Here is a 22,918-nt window from a genome sequence, read left to right as displayed (position 1 = left end):
GCCATTGGCTTAAACTTGTAATTTAATCAAAAAATTAGAGCTCAGTGTGCAGTCATCCTCACTTTGTTACGTGCCACCCCCCTTTTCAGATCCTTCCTGATTTTATCCTCTACAGATGCTTTAAAAAGTGAACTGTTCCAATGCTGCCCCCGTGTGTTTGGTTGTCTATTTTTAATCTTTTCTTCTTTTTCTTTCTAATTTCCGTCCTTACATTATAGAACACATAAAAATACTAATGTATAAATGTGAAAATACTAAAATAATAATGGATAGAATCTATAAGGCGATAGAATGTAGCCTGAAGATAGATCTCTAGATCTGTAACGATTTACAGTATTTAGCATTTCAACCTGAAGTCACGAGAGAAGATTCAGAAAAAAAAAGCTAAACCCGAGAAGATGGTGGAGGTTAATTAGTCGTAGCCTAAAATCAAATGGAACACTTTCTGAATTTAATTACATTTTTTTAAATACAAAGACAAATTCGGAATAAATGCAATTTATTATAATTCGAACAAGCTATCTTCACACTTTGTTACACTTCTCTAAAAGTGGATACAGAACAAGGAGATTAGATGAAATGATACCCACAAAAACAGAACCATAATGACACTTTTTGCAAGGTTGTTAAGTGTGAAAATATTTGTCAGATTATATGTTTGGGCTTTAATTTTTCAGTGAATATTTGATGTCTTAAAACAATTAATGAATTATATAAAAAAAAAACAGTTGGCCAATTGACAAATGTTTCATTGCTTCTTGCATTGCTTCGAGTTTTTGTCTCTTGGCAATTAAAATGTCAGCAGTGAAAAGAAGGCATGTTTAATTAATCCCTAATTACAGGTGCATGGTTTCATAGGAATTGGGAATATTTCACAGATTTTTTTCTTTTTCATTCACAGGGTTGTAATCATTGTGTTTCCCCAAAAAATACATGATAGAAGGAACTAAACACTATCTATCTCTCAGCCTCTACGCCCAGTGTTGATGTTTTCCTCAAAGTGAGTCAAGTGAGTGACCCACATGGACCCTCCGGGACGGGCTCGGGATAATCGGACTCCCTCGGCTATTTCCGGTGTATCTCGACAGTAAGCTAGCAAAGCTGATTAGCCTGGGACTACCAGCTAATGTTCGTGAGATATCTAATGTTAGCGTAACTGGAGCGGATGATAGAATAGTGTAGAAAAATGGCGGATGTCGAGGGACAAGGGTTTTGTTCATCGGTCCCTCCGCTGCCTCAACCTTCTTCCAGTAACGGCTCCGGGAGCGGTAACGTTACACCGGGTACCGGTGGCAGCTGCCAGACGACAACCACCGTTACTTCAGGCCCGCGGCTAGTGCGAATAGTGAAGTCTGACTCGGGCTATGGGTTCAATGTTCGGGGGCAAGTTAGTGAAGGAGGGCAACTCCGGAGCATTAACGGGGAACTGTACGCTCCCCTGCAGCATGTTAGTGCTGTTCTACCGGGAGGCGCAGCCGACAGAGCCGGCATCTCTAAGGGGGACAGGATTCTTGAGGTGTAAGTGGCTACCATTCTGTCTTTGCTCACGCTAAGGATGCTAAGCGGTTTTAATTAAGTCATGCTGAACTGACTTTCATCTCATATAATCAATGAAAACCAAGTAAGGTAGGGGTCATTTAGCATGTGTACTGGGGACACTTTCTCCATCTAAACGGCTGCACTGGACCGGACTGGGCTTGCTGGGGAGAGTAGCCCTTAATCCTAATCAAAGGGGTGTTTGTGCCAGAGAGAAAGGATCCTGGGATGATTAGCCATTCCCCTCACACTGAAGCCATTCCACATCATGCCAGACATTCTCAAGTCACCCCTTGTACACCAGAAATAAGTCTGCATCTGCTTTTCCCTAATAGTCCTCAAGGTGAACCAAGTCAACATCAGCATTATTGAATTTGGCTACTACTGCTGCATTGGAAAGCAGTTTTCCCCACTGATGTGTTAGTATGCATGGAGATGGCTTGCCGATGTTAGGCTTTGTTGCTATGGAGAGGAACACGCAGCAACACAGCTCAGCATCACCGCTGCCGCTTCACCCTGTTTGTGTCTGTGGAACAAGGGGATGCAGGGAGGGAGGGGGTCTTCACTTCAGTTCTGATTGGCTTCACTCTCACAAATTCTGGGTCTTATTGGCTGGATTCTCTAAACTGCTTTGTTAATGGATGGCCTGCAGTAACCTGGCAGTTTGTTGACCCCATTACATCTGTGTGTGCAAGCATGTGGATTTATTGATAAATTGATTTGCTTAATAGCATCTGTTGATTATTGGCTTTATTCAGTTTGATGAATGAAGCCTGATGTTTATTTTCACGTCTACCCTTCACACCATGAACTGTATTTAATATGCGGAGGATGAAATTTGCCCTAATAGAGCTTTACATACATCTAGGTTTATATGGCTGGACAAAAACTGTAAAAGTCCCAGAGTTTGAAAATAGCAATATTCAAGCCTAAAAAAAGTGTTAAAACGCTGAAAATAATCTTATATTCAGGTGAAATTGATGTCAGTGCTTAGAGCCTTTCAGCCCCGTGTAAGCAGGGTATGTAGGTAACTAAGTGTGAAGTAGCTGCAGTGGTGTAGAGCCTCTGCCGTCCCATGCTCTGTGTCATCAATGCTCCTTTGCACGTTTGCACACACCTCTCACATCTCCTAATGCAGAAGAAAGTATGGGATGACATGTTTTCTCAAAACACCGCTTCACAATTATTAGAGATGGGTGATACTGGATTTATTTGGCTGATATCTGACGCCTCAAGATTCAAAAACAACATTTTGTCCGGTAGCTGATATTTGAAGATGCCGATGCTATCTGTTGAAAAACAACAAGTTTATATGGTATCAACATTTTATTTTTCTTAAAAAGTGAATTTGAAAGTGAAATATTTTCTTTATGTTGGAAACTTTAAAAAAAAGCCCATTTCTTATTACTTCCCTAATGATGACAACCATGGGCAAAAATGAAGAAACAATCGAATCTTAATTTTCTATTGTCCACTACTGACTTATTTAAATAATAACCGATATCTGCTGATAATGTCGATGTGTCAGTGTCATCATGCGTCCCTCGTTGTCACATACGCTTAAAGACTATTACATGTGGGGTGGTATAAAGTGGTGTAACAATTTGTACAAATACATATTGATTCAGTGACATACGATGCAATGTTACAACAACGAAACTTGCTATTTACAGCTTGCATGTGTAATTACTCGTAAGCCTTTCCAGTGGCTTTACCTGCGTAGCGTTAGGTGATAAGCGGGTGTGAGAATGTCTATCTTCAACTGTTCATTTTATGTGTGTGATGATGACGTATGAATTCATTCAGTACAAAATATAGAGCTCTCTACCAGTCATCCACATCAGTCAAAAAACAAAAATCGGTATTTTGAAGTATAACTAGTAAGGCGAAAATGTTTGACAGCAAGGGGGGAAAAAATGCCTCTTAAAACTAAAGTGCTGAGGCAGCAGGTAGTCTGGCCCTGACACCAGGTGCTTATTATATAGTCATAAAGTTGAAAATGAAAGAGCAGCCAAAATGCTTAGTCTGTGTTTCTGTAATGTAGCAAGATGGTTTTTATTTGTGTTTCATGTCTCCTCTTTTACTCTGCTCATATTTCTACCTACATAATCATCTTTCCTCATCTACATCAATTTGAACTTGGCTATGTGCGCGCTCGCTCAGGAAAAACCTCGCTTCATACTTCTAAAGTTGTATCGTTCTTCAGAGTGATTGTCTCTACAGCGTTCTCTCGCCCTGCGCCAACTTCAGACGCGCTGTGACATCACAGCTGACATAACAGCTGTCAGTCACGAGCTCTCTGAAGCATTTCCTCCCCTGGACTGATAGTGGCAGTGTGTTGTTCTAGCACTTGCTTGTCTGGCTCCTGTTATTTATCGGCAATGGTGGGGCAGTGTTATAATATTGAATGGCTACTCTACAAATGAACATTAGGTCACTGTGGGAAATAATTTAATTAGCATTTGTTAAACTATCACATTATTAAAGTGGAAGGAAATTCCGAGAGGGCAGGCATTTATGAAGATTTCCCCCAAGGTGTTGACATAAGTTACTTCGTTAAATGTTCGAATAGAAGTTTTGCCAGCTACATGCTAATTTAAGTTAATTGAGTTCGTTTGTTCCCCCAGTGCCTGTGAGATCCTCTGTCTTCCACTTTAGAAACAAAAACATGCAAGTTTGGTTAATTGGGACTAAAGTTTCCTAGAGGGGTGTTTGTGTGTGTGTGTGTGTGTGTGTGTGTGTGTGTGTGTGTGTGTGTGTGTGTGTGTGTGTGTGTGTGTGTGTGTGTGTGTGTGTGTTAGCATGTGGAAGGATTTACTGTCTCTGTGTGTGTCAGCCCTGTATAGGCTTAGTGTCAGCTGGGACTACGTTCATTATATGGCAGATAACTTCAGCCAATGTGACTTCAAAGTGAGAAATAACTCTCAGTACAGCAGGCGTTAGCACTAAGTACTTCATCAAGACAATGAGGTAGCAAAGTGCACACAAAGTGTGAGTTAGGTGAGTTAGATGTGTGCGGTTGTAATCGGCTCAAGTCAGCTGATAGCTAATTTGCATAAATCGAGAAATTCGTGTAAAACCTAAAGCACACAGTAAATCTGATAACCTGAATTTAATACCAGCACGGTTTAGACTCAGTCTGTGTTTGTAGGATTTGTTCTAGTTCGTTTGAAGAGCAAGAAACAATAAGAAGTACGTGCTGCTTGTGTTCGGAGTGAAGTTAACCAAAGGTCAGATTACTACTGCACTGTCATCAGCACGGGCCTGTGACGCATGCCTGGCTGGCAGAGTGCATCCACTGTTGCTCATGCTGAGCAGGCCTGGCGATATAAAGCAAAGGTCCTTCTGCTGAGTAGGGAGGTGGGATGACAGGTGATTCAAAGCCTCTTTCGTTCTGATGTTAAAAAAAAACAAAAAACATAGCCACACTAATTCACTGTCTGCCATTTTATTCTGAATTCATGAAGGGAACTTTCATTCTCAGATTTTACTGACACAGTCCATTCTCAGAATCCAATAATGCAACGCCTCGCACTTGCTCTTGACTTATCAGACATGTAAATTACAGGAATGGGACATTTTGATGTAACCGTCTGGTAATAATTGTATCATCATACAACAGGGATTTTAGTTCCTTATTCGACAGGCATCGGCATTCCAAAGAGGCCATTATTATGATTATTATGCTTTTTTGCTATGCAATGTTATCATTTTTATAAAACTAATCTCATTTTCATTTAAAAGTCATTAGAGTAATCATTATGTGATTATGATGTTGGGATCTGTATTGAACTCAGATGTGTAGGCAGGACGTATCTGCACCACCACAGAGTTTAACTAAATTGGTATTTTGATACAAAGCTATTCTTAAACAAACATTTGGTGCTTTCCTACGGTTTAAAGTTGCAGTAGCCCTAATAAGCCACTCGTTGGCCGAGAGCTGCTGACCCAAACGCTACAATGGTGCCTTAGCAGTCGCCAGGCCTGACAACAGCAGTGATAGTAAATATAATTTTTTTTTTGTTTTGTTTTTTGTCAGTTCATGTATATTTTAATCACAAAACCTCTTTGAAAAAATACGATTTTAACTTTACAAATGTAGAATTTGAACTTTTTTTTTAATCAAAACCCAGAATATTGTTTTACTCCAAAACACTCAAAAGTGTGTACAAGAACTGCAGTAGTTGTTCTTCTACAGATGTGGTGTGTTTTGCTGTTACTTTGTCTTAACTTGATAAGAGGCTCATTTAAAAAGAATCGTTGTTCTGTTTGCACTCAAAAAATGAAAGTATTGGAAAGTATGGAAAGGCCTTGGGCTGGATTTTTATAAACACAGAAAAATAATGGACTTTTGGGTCAGTAATATCCCCACACACTGAAGACGTGTGTGTGAATCCCATCTTAGACCTCTGGGCAGCATTAGAGGACATGCTCATGTGTGGGCTGGTGCTGAAATCCAATAATTCCCCTTGTTTGTTTTAAGGGTGTGTAAACACACTGCCTTCCTCTATGCCGCCTCCACCCTTTTCACATGAAATATGCAGGAAGTGTGTCAATGCTCTAATGTGAGAAGTTTCTGAGACTGGTTATATTTTTAGCATTTGTTGATATTGCAGTATTTTCAAATTGAATGATCCGGCCTCCCTGATATCTACATCTCTTTCTTCATTCTAATAGTAACGGGGTGAATGTAGAGGGAGCGACTCACAAGCAGGTGGTGGACCTGATCCGGGCTGGAGAGAGGGAGCTGGTCCTGGCAGTGCTGTCTGTCCCACCTCAGGAGGCTGACTGCCTGGACCCTGGAGATGATGGTTCAGCCCAGTCTTGCTACGACTACTCCGACAAGCAGGCCGTTCCTATCTCTGTACCCAGTTACAAACACACTGAGCTCAACCAGGAGAAGTTTGTGGTGGGTACATGTATGGATGGGTGGATTTTGACGTGTGAGTGGATGTCTAGGTTGAAGCTGAGATGATTTCGTTCTCTGTCTCATCCGCCACTCTCTCCCTCACAGGTATATAATGTGTACATGGCAGGCAGGCAGCTGTGCTCCAAGCGTTACAGAGAGTTTGTGATCCTGCACCAAAACCTCAAGAGGGAATTTGCTAACTTTGCATTCCCCAAGCTTCCTGGTAAATGGCCTTTTTCTCTGTCAGAGCAGCAGCTGGATGCCCGGCGCAGGGGCCTGGAAGAATACCTGGAGAAAGGTGAGAAGATGGAAGGAGGCGCAGGGTTGTGTACTCCATAATAGCATCATTTTTGGGTTAAAGTATAAAATTACAAAAGGACTGTGAAAAAGAGTTCTTCTGCATTATGTGTGTTTTGTCTGTAGTTTGCTCGGTGCGGGTAATTGGAGAGAGCGACATCATGCAGGAATTCCTGTCTGAGTCTGATGAGGTAAAATAGGAAAGTGTGTGTGTGTGTGTGTGTGTGTGTGTGTGTGTGTGTGTGTGTGTGTGTGTGTGTGTGTGTGTGTGTGTGCATGTACGTGTGCGTGTGCTGCTCGGCCTGTGAGTCACCATGCAGCACATTTTTTCCCTTTCTTGAACTAGAACTACAATGGTGTGTCAGACGTGGAGTTGAGAATAGCCATGCCTGATAAGACCACGCTCACAGTTCGAGTTCGCAAGAATTCTACCACAGACCAGGTCTACCAGGTAAACACACCTGTGTAACGGTTACCACTAATAACCATTGCACATGATTTATTTTCCTCACCCTCTGTGTTTTTCTCTTTCAGGCTGTTGTTATGAAACTAGGGATGGACAGTATCACAGCCAGCTACTTTGCTCTGTTTGAGGTCATCAACCACACCTTCTGTGAGTCAGGATGCGTTTCCGTGTGTGTGTTGTCATGCATGTTTCCACTCTGAAAACATTTTCTATCTTCGTCGAAGCACAGCACACATTGAGACTCCAGTAACGGCCCCTGTGTGTTACGATCCCTCAACAATAGACCTCAACAAAATGTTGTGAAACAAAGTCTTCTGCCTTTGTCGATGGATGTTGTTACTAAAAGAGAAAACTTTTGAAAAAGAGAGAACGTGACAAAAAAGTGATGCCAATTGGACTCTCCTCTACAAAGATAGTTTGATAAGAGGATATGTCATCTTAAAAATGAGCAACTAAAAGGCGCCCATACTGGAGTTAGGTCTTTTCATCCCACGCATCATTATTGAATTTATTCCACCACCAGAGCCATGTGCTCCGTCTGTGCCTGCCAGCACTGGATTTCTATTTGTCTGGGCTGCACGTAGGAAAGCTTGCATGGGGACGCTCTGAGACATCTGTGTGACAGTTTGTTTTTTTTCGTCGTCTATTTTTTTTTCTTAAAGTATATTAGCATTTCTTTTCATCTCTGTTTTGCAGACAAAATCAGAGACACACAGTTGCAGATGCTCTCTACAGTAGCTTAAGTGCAAAAAAATGTCAAGATTTTACTAAGCTTTTCTCACGACATAGGAGTGGGGTATAACTGTGGCCCCATTCTTCACACTCTTTCCTGTCCCTCTCTTCCAGTGCGTAAGCTCGCCCCCAACGAGTTCCCCCACAAACTCTATGTACAGAACTATACCTCAGCCATCCCAGGAACCTGCCTCACCCTTCGAAAGTGGCTCTTCACTACAGAAGAGGAGATCTTGCTCAATGACAACCAGCTTGCTGTCAGCTACTTCTTCCACCAGGTGTGTGTTTATCGGCACTACCGTCGAGGTTACGCTTCCACCTGCATCTCTTTGTCCCGCTGGATGTTAGCAGGATTAGAACCCATTAAACCGGAGGGCAGGTCTGAGTCGAGGGATGCAGGCATAATTTTGTTGACATTAGAAGATGGGGAATTTAATTGACTGACTGCTGTAAAGCTCGAGTGGGTGAATTTACAGCTACAGCGGAAGAAGGTGTTAAACTGTTTTCAAAAATGTCTGTTCAACTCATCCTCTCAGGCATATCTTTCACTTTTCACACATTTTTTGCCCGACTTTTTTTTTTTTCTTTGTAAAAATCTTGGCAGAAAAATGAACACAATTTGCTCAGTGATACTCAAAGTGACAAGAAGAACCACCAACTGCTTCCTAAACTCCAGTGATAACTGAGAGAGGGAATTTTAGAAGCGAAACTAAAAGAAAAAGAGCGTCGAAGCCCAGTAGGGGAACTTTGGACTATAGTGCTGCTGCTATTTTGGACTGAATATGTCAAAGGAAACAGCACAGTAGACATGACCAGGATAAAACTCAAAAGTGGCGTCACTGAATACTTCAACAAGCTATTTGCACGTTTGTCTAGTTTCAGCAAATAATGCTGCCTGCCGATCTCACTATGCAGCAGTGACATAACTCTCACTTCGTGTTGGTGTAATTTCTTTGCTGAAAGGAGGACTTTTCTAACTTTATTTACCACTTTTGTATGGATGTCTATGGCTTTCACTTGACAAATGAAAGCAGTGGATGTTTTTCTTTGCTCTTTTTGAAAAGATATCTCATTAATTCAGAAAACCTTTTTTATGGAAAAACATCACATCAATTCAGAAAGAAATTATTTCATTAACTCAGTACACAGGGAGGCTTTTCTGAATGAACAAAATGATAAATAAAATTATTCAGTCTTGTTTTATGAATTGAAATGCACTCTGACGCCTCCCTGGGGAGGTGTTCAGGGCACGTCCAAACAGTAGGAGGCCTTGGGGAAGACCCAGGACACATTGGAGAGACTATGTCTCTCAGCTGGCCTGGGAACTCCTAGGGATCCCCCATGAATTGCTGGACGAGGTAGCCGGGGAGAGGGAAGTCTGGGTCTCTCTGCTTAGGCTGCTGCCCCCACGACCCGAACCCGGATACACAGAAGGAAATGAATGGATGATTGGATGGATGGACTCTCTTTATTTAGTGCTTTTTCTACCTTGGCCATGGTCAAGGCTCTCTACAATGTCATCTAATCCATCCACTCACACACACACTCACACGCCGATGGTTGAGGCTGCCATGCAGGGCCCCAAGCTACTCATCAGGAGCAATTATGGATTCACAATCTTTCTCAAGGATACTTGACAAGGTCATCGAGGGAAATGAGGATCGAACCATAAACCCCAACGTTGTTTTTTTTCCTCAAGTGAATGCCAGAAGCGTCCATAGTTTTTACACCAGCTAGTAATGTATAGTTTATGTGGAGTGTGAACGTTTTCGGGGACTGTGGGGCCCTGGTGGAGGTGTACACACCACTTGCTGAAGGCCCTTCAAGTTTGTTTTGTTTTTGTGCTTGTTTCATTTTCTAACTGTGTCGCGTCCTGGCCCCTTTTCAGGCTGTTGATGATGTGAAGAAAGGTTTAATCAAAGTGGAGCAGAAGTCTTACCAGCTACAAAAGTTGGCAGAGCAGAAGAAAATCTCCATAGTGAGTATTTCACACACCACACTGCCTCTCCAGCACTGTTTAAGTCCCATACATGAAGACAGAGGGCCCGATTTTAACAGTGCAAGCACATCAACAAGCACAGTGTGGAAGGTCTTAGGCACAGACTGTGTGGGCGTCTTGATGCACAGCTGCTATTTTGGTGCAATATCTGGTTAGAACATTCAGGTATGCTCCACACACATCATCCCCAGCCTCCCACCAGTTCAGTCACTCCTCACTGTGAATGACTGAACAAAAAGGAGATGCTCAGTCTCCTAGTGATGAAGCTACTCAAACAATAAGAGTGTAAATCTGACCGGGATGTCTCTACGCATTGAGAGTTCCCTTTTGTCTGAAAACATAAAACAGTGAGTCTTTGCTTTGAGGATGAAACCTGCCCCGACGGTTGAATATGCAGAATGCAGAGAACAACTGTAACATTTGTGTCTAACTGCGCCCTGCATCATGATTGTGAAGAACAGTGACTTTTAAAAATCAGAAGGTGCATCCTGCGTCGAAGCTTCAGGCTCGTAACACTAACTCTTCACTCGTCATCTGCTGTGCGATGTCTTCTCCCTCTTTCTCTGGCAGTATTTGAGTCTGTTGAGGAGCTGCGAGGGCTACAACGAGATCATATTCCCCCACTGCTCCTGCGACTCCCGACGTAAAGGCCACGTCATCACAGCCATCAGCATCCACCACTTCAAGCTTCATGCTTGCACCGAGGAAGGGACACTTGAGGCAAGCGCGACTCTTTGTTAATGTGTGTGATTTAGTTTACACATATTTTGTGTTGAGTAAGTATAAAAACCTCTTTGTGCGCGGTGGTGGCTCAAGAGGTGCAGCGGGTCATGGCATGTGTCAAAGACACTCAATATTTGAGTAGTTTAAAGATAGAAGAGAGTTTTACAAATGTTTTCTCTGTGGTTTCAGAACCAGGTAATTGCTTTTGACTGGGGGGAGATGCAGCGGTGGGACACAGATGAAGAAGGCATGGCTTTCTGCTTTGAATATGCACGAGGGGAGAAGAAACCACGCTGGGTGAAGATATTTACACCTTATGTGAGTATTGCATGCAACAATTGTATTCTTGGTAAAACAGCTCCTGCAGTCAAGCACTGCGGCATGACCTGGTGAATTATTTAATCTGGTACTGAAGGAAATGAAAATACAAATCGATTAAAAACTTAAAGACTAAGTTCACTGGCCACTATTATGAAATTATTTTTAGCTTTAATTTGAATTCTTGTTGCACTCCAGCAGTTCTGTTAATGTAAATCAATGTCTCTCTGTCTTTGCTATGAACTGCCAATGTTCAGTTTAACTACATGCACGAGTGCTTCGAGAGAGTCTTCTGCGAGCTGAAGTGGAGGAAGGAGGTAATGAGTGTTTACTTCCAGACTCACCACTCAACTACAGATCGTGTGCTTGTGTCCTTGACCAGTGCCCCTCTCTGTCCACAGGTGGATAATAAGAACTGCGGTAAAGATGGTATGTGTGGCAAGGTAAGGCTTTGCCTGCCTCTGTCCCCTTTATGATGCTGCTTAGTCATAGCTGTCCTCCCTCTGTGACTTCATCCATCTTCATCGTTCTTTGTTGCAGAATATTTTCCAGCTGCTGAGACACAAAAGGGATGGAGGCACCCAGGAAGGGAGATCGTTACCTCTTAACTACACACCGTCGTCATCCACTCAGCTCAGTTCGGCGCTCATCTAGCCCAAGAAGCAGAAACGCTCAACTATTAACTACGTGGTCGTCATTTACACTCCCATCAACCAGAGAAGCTACGCTTCCATACATGCAAACCAACAAGAACATGAACAAATCAAACCTAAAAAGCTACAGAAACAGAAGTCTCAAATCCAGCACACCACAATCATACATTAAGCAGAACCTCGTCAAGAAGTAGTTAGTCGTCTCTAAACTTGAAGTCATGGATTCATGCAAGCTCCTCCTACTGGCAGAGACTTGAAGTGGAGAGGAATATGACATGCACATGAGGGGGTGTTGAGCCTCCATGGAGGTAAGTCCACCTCAAAATTCTCGCTGGACTAACAAGGGAAAGCTGTTGATGTTGATCAGCGTGTGTGTGTGTGTGTGTGTGTTTTTGGCCAGTTAAAGGGGACTTAAGTGTGCATGTTTACTGAACTGCTTGTCGTGAGGTCCTAAAAAAGCGGGAGTCACCTGAAGTCACAGCTGAGTCACATCTCATACATTTGTTCGTTTCTAAAGCTGCATTTATAAACTATTAACATTGTAATGGGGAAAAAGAGAGATGGGAGAGCAAAAGCTGTAATGACAGTTTGACACATGAGCAGGAACATTATATACGTTGCACTTTATCCAACAGTATTACAAACTTCCAAACAAGGGAACTAGGATCTAAGACGCAGATAGTGGGCATGATACTGGAAGAATCCTGCAGTTAGTTTACTGTTGTGTTTTTTTGACTGACTGGCTAATACACCGCTGCTTCATCAGACGGAGTGCACGCCACGTGAAGAACCACGCATTAACGTATTTATAGTATTATGTGAACATTTCATTAAAATGCTGTTGTAGAGCATTAGAGGCTGATCAGTTGTACAATATGTGCATTACCTTGAAGAAACAGCAGGGGTCCTTCTCCTCCTGCCCTCTCCGCCCAGCAGTGATTACTCACTAAAAACTCCCAAAGGATTTATAACAGACCTGTATTTCAAACAGTCTTTACACTCAACCCTCCTTTCTTTGCGGATGCTTCTTTGCACTCCACGTTTCGGTTAAGTTGGAGGAAGATTTCTAAGCAGATCGAATCCGCTTGAATCAGCGGCATGATTAATGCGGAGATAAACGGCTCATTCAATTAGGGCTTCGTGGCAACTGAAGGCATAAAAAGAGTATAATGTCATCATCTGCGTAATTTGATGTCCCTTCTAAATAAGCCCTGTTAACGTTGTAGTTACCGGTGTAATGTAATAAAAATGATAAAGGTGTTTAGCAGACGATGCCGTGGAAACTGACTTGACATAATGAATGTAATAACATTAAAATCAGAAGAATGTAATTACAGTCTATCGCACCATTCAAACTTGACACAACCCCATGCTGACATTACATATTCATCATTGCTACGTGCAAGCTTTCTTTTAAGCAATTTTTTTGAGCAATTGAATATCGTTTTTCATATTTATAGAGGGACATTTGGATTAAAAGTAGGGCTGAACTATATATGGATATTGAATTCATTCTTATTTGCTAAATGAAATGTGTGTCAAAATACCATTCTAAATGAGGTATTATGGTGCTGAAGCGATATCCGAGCCTGTGCATCATGCGCTATACACGTAAGAAGGCGTCTTTGTTTGAATCAGATCTCGCATAAATCACACCAAAATAACTTCAATATGGTTTTCAATTCAAATAGGAATCATGACACAATAATGATAATTGTAATCCATCAGGATCATATTTTTTTCCTAATTTTTCAGCCCTATTTGAATGAGGTTTTTTTCAGTATATACTTATTCAGTTGCTACAGGCCTTTTGGTGGAGAGCTCTCTTTTCTAAAATCAATATCTCTAAATCATGATCTCACTCATATATGCAGAAGGGCATATAGAATCATCTGTCGACATATTAGAGACATTTTCTAAGGTTTAGTCACAGCTTACGCCACATCATCATCAATAACATGACTGAATGTCAATATTGAACTCATAATAAGAATGTTAACAATATTTTTCTTGTTATATACAAGCAAGTAAAGATACTTAGGTGGACGTCAGTGCTTTAAAGGTTCTGTTCACAAGAATCCATTTCGGATGATAAATGAGCTTCAGTGGACCTTGGTGGCTGTGTAAAGGAGGTATGATTGAATGTGATGAGCCTTGAATCCAGAGATTGAATGTTCAATCCTGAAGGCTGAACGCATTTCCAGGGATTCTTGTCTGTTTACTGGACCATGTCTGACGTGGTCGATTGTCTGACTGATCCGTCCAATTTCAAGCTCACATCTCTCTCTCTCTCTCTCTCTCTCTCTCTCTCTCTCTCTCTCTCTCCCTCCCTCTCTCAGCTAAGACCCACTTGTCACATTATTTATTTCAGTAAGATGTTAAATTAGGCATCTGTTTCACTTGGTTTGGCTTTGAAAGAGTCATGCTAAGAAGAATTTTGGACATGTCGAAATGTAAAATTAAAGACAAGTGTTTGGTTACGATGCTTACTGTAATAAATTGTAACATATTCTTTTAAATAAAACAAATTATTGATGCAAAGTTCTGGTTCTTCTGTCGATTCCTTTTAAACTGTGCTTCAAAATCATGAAAGTTTCTACACAAACCCCACGGTGAGCAGATGGAGATTGATCCTGTTAGGATGATTTTACAGCCGTACTCCCACTCTCCCTGTGGTAACCCTCATCTGTTTTCTTTTTCCCTCTCTTCTCATTTCCTTCCTCAAGTCCAACTTTTAATGAGATCAGGGAGACAATTACCCAACAGGCAGTGAAATGCCTGTTTCATATCGACCCACGTTGAGTGTCTCTACCTAGCAATCTAGCAATTAGAGGCTATTGGCTGCTGAAGGAGGACGATATTTAAAAGCTAAATCGAGTAAGAGCTTGCTAATGAGCAGACTTCATGTTGGAGGTCTTTACTGCAACATGATAGTGAAAGTCTTAATGTGGAGCTTCAAGGGTGATTTCATTCAGACAAATTTATTGTTGGAAAAAAAAAGATGTATTTACTGAGTTTTGTTCAAAACATGAACCACAGATAAATCCAAATTTAACAATGATGTGAAACAGAATAATTTTCAAGGTTTAGTGGCTCAGTCAACTTTTTTTTTTCTTCCTACGTCAACATCCTGAATCTCTGAGTGTTTCGCCTCTGCAAAATTGTTTCCAGAAAAAAAAGACTACAAAAAATTACCATAGTTTCTTGCGGGAAAAGTAATACTACAAACTATGATTAAAAAAAGTTTCTAAATTAAGAGGTCGCTTTAAATTTGGTCATTTGGATTGACTTATTAGTACACGTGTGTGTGTGTGTGTGTGTGTGTGTGTGTGTGTGTGTGTGTGTGTGTGTGTGTGTGTGTGTGTGTGTGTGTGTGTGTGTGTGTTGTTTGTATGCTTCAACACCAGGAGGCATCATGTGGGTCCTGAGCTGCAAGTTTGTGAACCTCCGCTCTACACTGCTGGGTCGTCCGCCCCCCCCCCCCCACACACACACACGCACACACATTTTAAATGCATGCATGTAAACACACGCTGAAGTTATCTTGATACCTAAACATGGCCTAGTTGTCGACTATTTTAATTAGTTCATAAACACATAAATATTGCATCACTGTCTGACCCTTTCATTTGCACAAGTGTGCTTTCATATTAATACCTGATTAGCCCCTATTTCTCCCAAAGCGATGCAGATCTGTGCAGCAGGATAAGTGAACAGCAGAGAGTGCATTAGAACTGCGGGGACAAAATGAGCCTCATGAGCCAGTGTGCAGGCTGCATTACATCTGCAGCAATGTCCTTACTTTATTATCCAGTGTTTGGGCTGATCTGTGTTTCAGTATATTTATGGGCATTTTTTTGACAACTCCAACCACAGTTTGCAGCCTCCCCTTGTTAATTAAGACACATTTTCTGCACTCTGCTGCTCCCCGCCTGCTCACATGTTTGCTTGAGTACGTTCGCTTCTGTGGTGGAGCAGCTGGATGACTGAGTCAGTTAGGAGGGGGAGGAGTAGGAGGATAGTATCTTAGATTTATTAGCTGCACTGTAGTGCATCTCTCAGCTGTGATAGTCTGCAGCCCCACTGATCACACAGACAAAAGAGCCCGGTGGGCTGTTGCAAAGCACCAAGAATTGATTCATTAGTACGCTGCCCTGTGGTCATCCACTGTATAGACTATGAAAAAGTTTAAAGCCAAATTAAAAGCCTTAGTCCTGTAGGTCTGGGTGCAAACAAGCCAAGACACCAATTAGCCAAATTCAAGCTTCATAAAGTGTTTTCATTATTTCATAGTCAGTCATTTTTACATGAGGTGGTTTGCCAAGTCTCTTCACATCAGTTCTGATTAATACACCCTCAGCCAAGTCAGGATAAATGTCCAGTCATGCCTAAATGCTGGTCCAAGTTGAGTTTAGCAGCGGCTGCATCCCAGAGAAAGAGCACCAGGGAGTCACTCCTCTCCCTCTCTCATTAATGAGCAATCAGTTAAAAACTTTATTGTCCCTTCTTGCGTCCTCAGCACATTTCCCTTCCCTCTCTCTCTTTCTCAGTCATGGTTTCTCTTCCCTTTCATTCTGCAACCTCTATGTCTCTGCCTCCGCATAGCCCTCCCTTTCATCCCCCTTTCTGTCTCTTTCTGCGTTTTTTTCCCGCTTTATTGCTGCGCTTCATTTCCTCCATCTTTCTTTTTTCCTCTTAGCTTTTCTTTCATACCATTTCTTCTCCAGTCCTCATATGTTCAATCTCGCTATCCATTTAAAACTTCAATCAAAGGAGGTGAGTCTAGGAAAACACATTCTAAAGCATCTCTATAGAATACAATTGATGAGACAGTTTATTTCAGGGTCACATATATTGTTATTCAAGTGTTCAACACTTCTATAGCCTTAGAAGTGTTAGATGTATATTGTGATTTACACTCAAAGTTGGGGTCAAAGAGATCACATTTTCTGTTTACAAGTGTGTTTGTGTGAGAGGTTGTACTGCAATGTGCATTCATAAGATAAAAGCTTTGTGAAATAGATTTCTTGTAAGCAAACATGACCTATGATTTCTCTCCTCCCCCTCAAACACTAGGCAATCTGTACAGAGAGAAAACAATGTTCCACAAAACAAATACAAGCATTACTTGTATCTCTACGGTAGTAATAAACGCAAATGTTTTTTCTTCCTATCTCATTATTGCAGTGTGGTAAATGACAATGGCAGTGATGCTGGGTATTCTTACGCTTCGTAACAATGACAGCAATCAGTTATGAGGCTAACGTGTCGTTAATGGGGGATGCAGAATGAATAAGGTCATCATCCCACCATATGGATAAAATCCTGGCTCTGGTACTGTGGTGACATTCTCATTTTTTCTGTTTTCATTCTCTGTAACAGAGTGTTCTGTCCCTGTCACGGGGGAAAGTACAGACTACAATGACTTTGGGAACTAGATCTTGGGGAAAGTGTGAAAACCTACAGAAATTAAATTAACCCCACAAAATGGGTCTACTGCAGTTTTGTTCATTTTTAAGAAAATGAGTAATATAAGAGTGCACTGAGAGTCTGTAGTGCCATCAGGAAACACCTGAGCCTTTCTGAGGAAAGACTAATATCTTTTATTGCAACTGTGTTAATTATAAGATCCTGTGTGAGTGTATGAGCTCAGCATGCAGAAAATCTGTGCCGCTTGGCTTTTTATAACCAGATGTCATCATGATGTGTCACGTGACAGCAGGACAAATATTTACAAGTCATGCTTCCTGGTTCTCACAAAAAAAAAAATCAGATTTTTTTTTTTGTCAAGGATCCTCAATCAACAAAATAAGAAAAAACAATGAAAGAATATGAATTTAAGATTTTGTCTGTTAGTCCACAAAACTGTCATCAAACATTCTTAGAAACCACTGCATGAATGCGTGAACAGTCTCTAAGAGAGCAATAAAAGCGTGACTGTGGCACAGTCTGCTCCAGCTGACTAAAGAGGAAATATTAGCTGCTTTATGTCCCGGTGTCAGCTATTGTGCTTCCAACAAACCCTTATCGTTATTATCCCTCCTCCCATCATCCCTTTGCTCATCGCTCTGTATTTGCCTCTCAGAGGAAGTCCTTCGACAGTGCCTCTCCGAAGTTGGGCGCAGCCATGAGGATAGCAAATGTACAGATGATGTTGAAAACACTGAATCCAACCAGACAAAGGCGGTCAATGACAGCTGCGGCGAACTGCCACTGCTCCACGATGCTGAGCTGACGGTCCTGCTCACGAACACGTTCAACTAAGAACTGTACCTCCACTAGAAGAGCTTGCAGCTGGTTATCAACTGGCCCACCTCGAAGGACACCGGTATGAGTGTGTATGGCTGCCACTCTACCCGCTCCACCCCCAGCCTCTAAGCCGCTGGGTCCTGAGGCTGAGGCCAGCGGGTCAGGCTCTGGTGACACCGGAGTTTCCTGTGAGGGGCTCCCAAATTTGGCAGATGATAAGTGGTGATGGATAGGTGTATCTCCAGCTGGTCCTGCTAGTCCTTCACCATCTCCTCCACTGCCCCTCCTGTGAGTGGCGGCTCTGTTCCTCTGAGCTGGTTCCAGTTCTGCAGTGGTCGGAAAGCTCTGAAAGCCCATGTATGGCAGGTGTCCATTTGGCTGTGGATTAGGGCTGGGATCTCCGTGGGTGGGATTCGGAAGGATAACAGCTTGGGAGTTGAACCGGTGTGGGTGGTTGAACTGAGCCAGGCTGGCTTGCAGGGAGCTGAAGCTTTGGGGGAGCATGGCGGGGACAGGGGTAGGTATGGTGGTGGTGGTAGCAGTTGTAGTAGGGGAGGACAGGGTCTTGCTTTGAGTGTCTGCTTGACTGTGGGGAAGTGTAGGGTCCATTCCTTCACCTGGACGCTTCATCCGCAGGAACCAGGGAACCCACTGCAGCAGAACCAGGTTCACCTGTCAAACAAGAGCAGCCACTTATAAGAAAAGAGACAAATTTTAAAAGAAAGAAGAGCAGGAAGGATCCAACTCACCCAACGCGGTATGTGATCACTTTTGGGGTTGTGGTGGTGGAATTGAAGGACGATGACTGTGGCCACAACTGACATGCCAACAATCACCATGGTGCTTGCAAAGTATTGACCTGAGATGGAAAGAGGAGCTGCTGTTAATGTGTTCACCTAAAATCTACTCACTTAGGCAAAAAGAGACTGACCTATGAGAGGTACTGAATCAGAAGTGGCAGGCATAATCTCTGCAACCATCAGCATGAAGACAGTCAAGGAGAGCAGGACCGTGATGCCTGGAGGCAGACATCGGGGAGTAGGACATTGCAAAGAAAATGAAGAAAGATACTTTAATATACGACTGTACATAAGTATATAGTTAGTGGAGCAGTGTACTTAGTATGCTGCACTTGATTCCACCACACAATCATCTGTCTTTCTGACACTCTGAGGAAAGCTCATTCGATTTTACTCTTTCTCATCTTCCCTCCCACCTTTTCTTTCTCTGTCTTGCAAATTCAACCCCCCTGACAGCATCTGCATGAACTTAACAGTTCGCACAGAGAGATAGGAAAAAAAACTTAAACAGTGAAATCAGTCTTGCTTCTACACAGAAGCAGTATAGAATATGCAGCTAGAAATACATCAAATTCTCACATATTTAGTATTCTTCCTTGTCATACTCACCCAAACTGATCTTCTCGCCAGAGTTGGCTGGGAGAAGGAAGACCAGCAGGGTCATGGAGGAGAGGAGGACACAGGGGATGAGGAGATTAAGGGCATAGAACAGGGTCCTCCTTCGTAAGGTCACCACAAAGGTGATGTCAGGGTAAGGCTCAGTGCAGCAGTCGTAGAAGACCTCATGACGACCTCCAGGGACCTCTGAGGGGACGGAGAGACACAAACATATGAAAGACAAAATCATAACACAGGAAATGCCACTGAGGGCCTCATAGAAAAACCTCATGGATTCAAGGAAGTGTCTTGTATTATTATTTTAGGTAGAAACATCAAGGGAGCATGGTGTTGCAGTGGTTCGCACTGTCGCCTCACAGCAAGAAGGTTACAGGTTTGAGTCCCGGCTCAGGCACGGGGTCTTTCTGTGTGAGTCTGCATGTTCTCCCTGTTCCTGCGTGGGTTCTCTCTGGTACTCCAGCTTCCTCCCACAGTCCAAAGACATCAAGAGGGGACGAGGCTGATTGATACTCTAAATTGACCGTAGGTGTGGCTGTGAGTGTGAATGGTTGTCTGTTTGACCTTTCCAGGGTGAAGCCTGCCTCTCGCTTGAAGGCAGCTGGGATAGGCTCCAGCCCCCCCACAACCCTTAACAGGATAAGCGGTATTAAATTGAGAGATGGATGGATGGTAGAAACATCCAACATAGTTAAATGATGAGCTAAAATACTGTTACAACAGTAGAATGAAAGCTCTAATTCTATTTTTTTTTTAAATTGAAAATATGACACATGCCAGAGTGTGGTAATAATATAAAACATCAAAGCTAACATTCATTTTATTTTTGCTCTCCGGGGCTTTAACAGCCTGTCTCACCCACTAGGTCCCACTCTCCGTTGGGCATGTATCCTGACACATCTGCCTCCTTCATCTGGATATCCAGCAGCCAACCATCAAATGTCCAGGAGCCAAACTTCAGTTCACAGCGTTGGATGTCAAATGGAAACCACCGCACGTCCACATTACACGTACTGATAAATATTCCTTTAAATGTAGAAGATGTTATTATAATCTTTTTCAGTAAATGCAAAGTAAATAGAGATCAGAGGGTAAAAACCTGATTAAAATGTGTAAAAGATTCAATGCAGCCATCTGGACATAAAAGAAATTGGAAATATTTGAGCTTCAACATTGGTAGAATAATTTTCTACATTATGAGTACTGCTATCTATATGGAGAATGACTTGAGGTGTGGCTGCTTTTGAGGATTTGACACTGATAAATGAAATCTTACCTGGAGGCAGATACTCACAGAAGCCGCTGGAATTAACCAAAACGTTGGTCTTAAAGGTGGCGTCGAACTTATCATGAGCGCTGCAGCAGGACGGCAACACAGTGATTAGATGACTTGGAGCAGCTTTGGGTATGTGTGTATGCAAGTGTGTGTGTCTGTTTGAATTGTGTATACCTATTATAAAGCAATATATCAGGTGTCCAGACTTGATCAGGAGTGAAACGAAGGTTTTTAACCCCAGGATATTCTGACTGATTCCATTGGAGGTAGTGGTCGTACCACTGCTGGAAGACACAAACACACTTCTGGTGTTTCAGAGAAATGTTCAGATTTGATTCCAGATGTCCTTGTAATATTTTTAACAAGCAATTGCGCATGGCAGGACAGATTTGCACTCTTTCAGGAAACAAAAAGTCTATTTAACTTGCACAGATTCCTAAGAAATTATCCATTATACTCACCATTTGCAGCCAGGCATTTGTGGTGAGGATCTGATTCTTTTCATCCTAATACACAGTCAATGACAGAAAAAAAAGAGACTTAATGACTTAAATGTTCTTGTTTTTCTCAAAAAACAATATGTGGATTTATAGTGGTTGCTAGAATTGTTCCTTCTGCTGGTCATGAGATTCGTTTCTAATGCAATTGCCAATGCAGTGTGAGAGAAAATATGTACAATCTTTATCATTTGTAAAAATGCATTTCTTTTTTAGCTGGGCTGAGGTTTTATAGTTGGGAAAATTGAGTGAATATCTTCTCAACTTCTATTGACTATTGAGTTCCCCATTTGTGTTAGTATTCTCTGCTGTACTATCCAGGGAAACTGAAATGAAGAGTTTGTTCTAAGTAATTCAGAGCGATCTGTTTAATTCACATATAGGCATTGATGCATTGTAGACATGAAACTGATTTTTTGGGTTTTTTTTTGCTTTTGTTCTATGTAACCGTAAAAATGTGTCGTACCACATCCATGACCTGCATAAGAGTGAAGGAGAACTGGACAATGAGGGTCTGTGAGTCGTTGGCCACTGGTCTCTCCATGGGGTTATAGTCCCTTAGCAGCTCCCGAAGCAGGAAGCGCTGGTGAGGACCCTGCACCGACTCTAGGGGAGGCAGATTAATAAAATGGAGAGAGAAATTTTGAATGGGGTTGGGAAAAAAAACCTGACAGTTTTGTGCAGAAAAACATGAAATTATAATGAGAAAATAGTGTTCAAATTTGTACATGAATGATAAACACTAAAAAGATTGTGTTTTAAAGATGGATACGGGCTTAAAGCGGGTCAAATATATAGAAGAGGGCATGACAAGGGACAAGAGAAGGAAGGAAATATTGATCATGTGAGGGTGAAAGAGCGAAGAAAATAGAGAGACAGAATCCCACTACTACTAATCAATTACGTTTCTGATTGATCACCGGCAGACAGACTCTTTCCACAGCTGTAAAGATGTCCGTTTCTTTCCATGCAGGAAATAGTGAGGCCATTAAACACTGAAACACCCCGGAAAGACACACACAGCACTCACGCCGATGAGAACTTTCTCTCTTCGCTCTATAACTCTGGTGGGGCTTCGATTCAGCTTTTATTCATTCTCAGAAAGGCAATCACTGGGATGTGGAGCGAGTTGTTATTGGATCATTTAAGAGCCATACTGAAGGCAGTACTTCTATTAAAAACATTACCTGCCATTTTGCAAAGAATATACGGCAAAATTGCTTTAATAAAAACAACATTAATGTACCTAGCAAACCCGCTTCTTCTTATCAATGTGACCTTACACACACCATGTCTTAGTGTCCACAATGTCCAGCCATAGTAAGTAACCACTTGCTGCACCATTATCATCCTCTTCCTCTCTTTCCCTCTCCCTCTCTCTCTTTTTCCATCTATTCATTGCAGTATTGTTCTATCGATAAAACACGCTACTCAGCTAAAATCAGATGGCCTTTCATATTGCTGCTTTCTCATCATAAAATAAATCTATTTTTTGTTGGCTTCACACCAACAAATACTCACAGTGAGAACTGCGTTCAACAGTCAAGGACACATATAACCAGCACATGTGGAAAACATACTTGTTCAAGCCCAATTTAACTCAAAGCATCAATGAAAGTCACTCACCACTGAGCAGAGTCACAAATATCAACAGCCAAAGAGCCACAGCTTGCCACATACTGCATTCCTCTCCATTAACTGAAAAAGAGTAGAGCGGAGTCAATGGGGGAGGAAATGGAAGTAGAGCTCTGAGGTAGAGGAGAGGTTGTAGAGTATGATACCGGGAGAGACGGAGAGGGATGAGAGAGAAGAGGGAGGAGGAGGAGGAGGAGGAGGAGGAGGAGGGAG

The 22,918-nt window shown here is 42.1% G+C and overlaps 2 protein-coding genes across 5 annotated transcripts; one reads left to right on the top strand and one right to left on the bottom strand.

Annotated features, from left to right (window-relative positions):
- Positions 1–817: 817 nt before the first annotated feature.
- Positions 818–14,164, top strand: snx27b (sorting nexin 27b). Of its 4 annotated transcripts, none has more exons than XM_086218413.1 (13): positions 821–1,518; positions 6,214–6,445; positions 6,551–6,743; positions 6,869–6,933; positions 7,089–7,193; positions 7,277–7,355; positions 8,055–8,218; positions 9,829–9,918; positions 10,510–10,659; positions 10,852–10,980; positions 11,238–11,297; positions 11,382–11,409; positions 11,521–14,164. In XM_086218413.1, the coding sequence occupies exons 1-13, from the start codon at positions 1,187–1,189 to the stop codon at positions 11,586–11,588; spliced, it is 1,695 nt and encodes a 564-aa protein (XP_086074539.1). In that variant the 5' UTR covers positions 821–1,186; the 3' UTR covers positions 11,589–14,164. The 4 variants fall into 4 exon arrangements, with proteins under 4 accessions (XP_086074537.1, XP_086074536.1, XP_086074539.1 ...); XM_086218412.1 differs by having other exon boundaries at positions 881–1,518; positions 11,382–11,423; XM_086218411.1 differs by having other exon boundaries at positions 818–1,518; positions 11,238–11,409.
- Positions 14,165–16,483: 2,319 nt separating this feature from the next.
- Positions 16,484–22,877, bottom strand: LOC147253304 (neuronal acetylcholine receptor subunit alpha-7-like). The gene is made up of 10 exons (XM_086218414.1): positions 22,697–22,877; positions 21,537–21,676; positions 21,035–21,079; positions 20,748–20,857; positions 20,574–20,653; positions 20,156–20,323; positions 19,292–19,486; positions 18,814–18,900; positions 18,632–18,741; positions 16,484–18,554 (listed from the first exon to the last, which is right to left on the bottom strand). The coding sequence occupies exons 1-10, from the start codon at positions 22,746–22,748 to the stop codon at positions 17,715–17,717; spliced, it is 1,827 nt and encodes a 608-aa protein (XP_086074540.1). The 5' UTR covers positions 22,749–22,877; the 3' UTR covers positions 16,484–17,714.
- Positions 22,878–22,918: the final 41 nt, after the last annotated feature.

This window comes from Aulostomus chinensis, chromosome 11 (genome assembly GCF_037954235.1).
Source record: "Aulostomus chinensis isolate RoL2024-O1b breed Wild chromosome 11, RoL_Achi_v1.0, whole genome shotgun sequence".
NCBI classification, from domain to species: domain Eukaryota; kingdom Metazoa; phylum Chordata; class Actinopteri; order Syngnathiformes; family Aulostomidae; genus Aulostomus; species Aulostomus chinensis.
This window is presented reverse-complemented; position numbering and strand designations above follow the sequence as displayed.

Coding starts and splice junctions, on each gene's coding strand:
- snx27b (XM_086218410.1), top strand. CDS start 1,187: ATGGCGGATGTCGAGGGACAAGGGTTTTGTTCATCGGTCCCTCCGCTG. Junction 6,446..6,550: donor TCAACCAGGAGAAGTTTGTG/GTGGGTACATGT, acceptor TCTCCCTCACAG/GTATATAATGTGTACATGGC. Junction 10,660..10,851: donor CCGAGGAAGGGACACTTGAG/GCAAGCGCGACT, acceptor CTGTGGTTTCAG/AACCAGGTAATTGCTTTTGA.
- LOC147253304 (XM_086218414.1), bottom strand. CDS start 22,748: ATGTGGCAAGCTGTGGCTCTTTGGCTGTTGATATTTGTGACTCTGCTC. Junction 19,487..20,155: donor CGGAGAGTGGGACCTAGTGG/GTGAGACAGGCT, acceptor CCGTCCCCTCAG/AGGTCCCTGGAGGTCGTCAT. Junction 18,742..18,813: donor TGATTCAGTACCTCTCATAG/GTCAGTCTCTTT, acceptor TTTCCATCTCAG/GTCAATACTTTGCAAGCACC.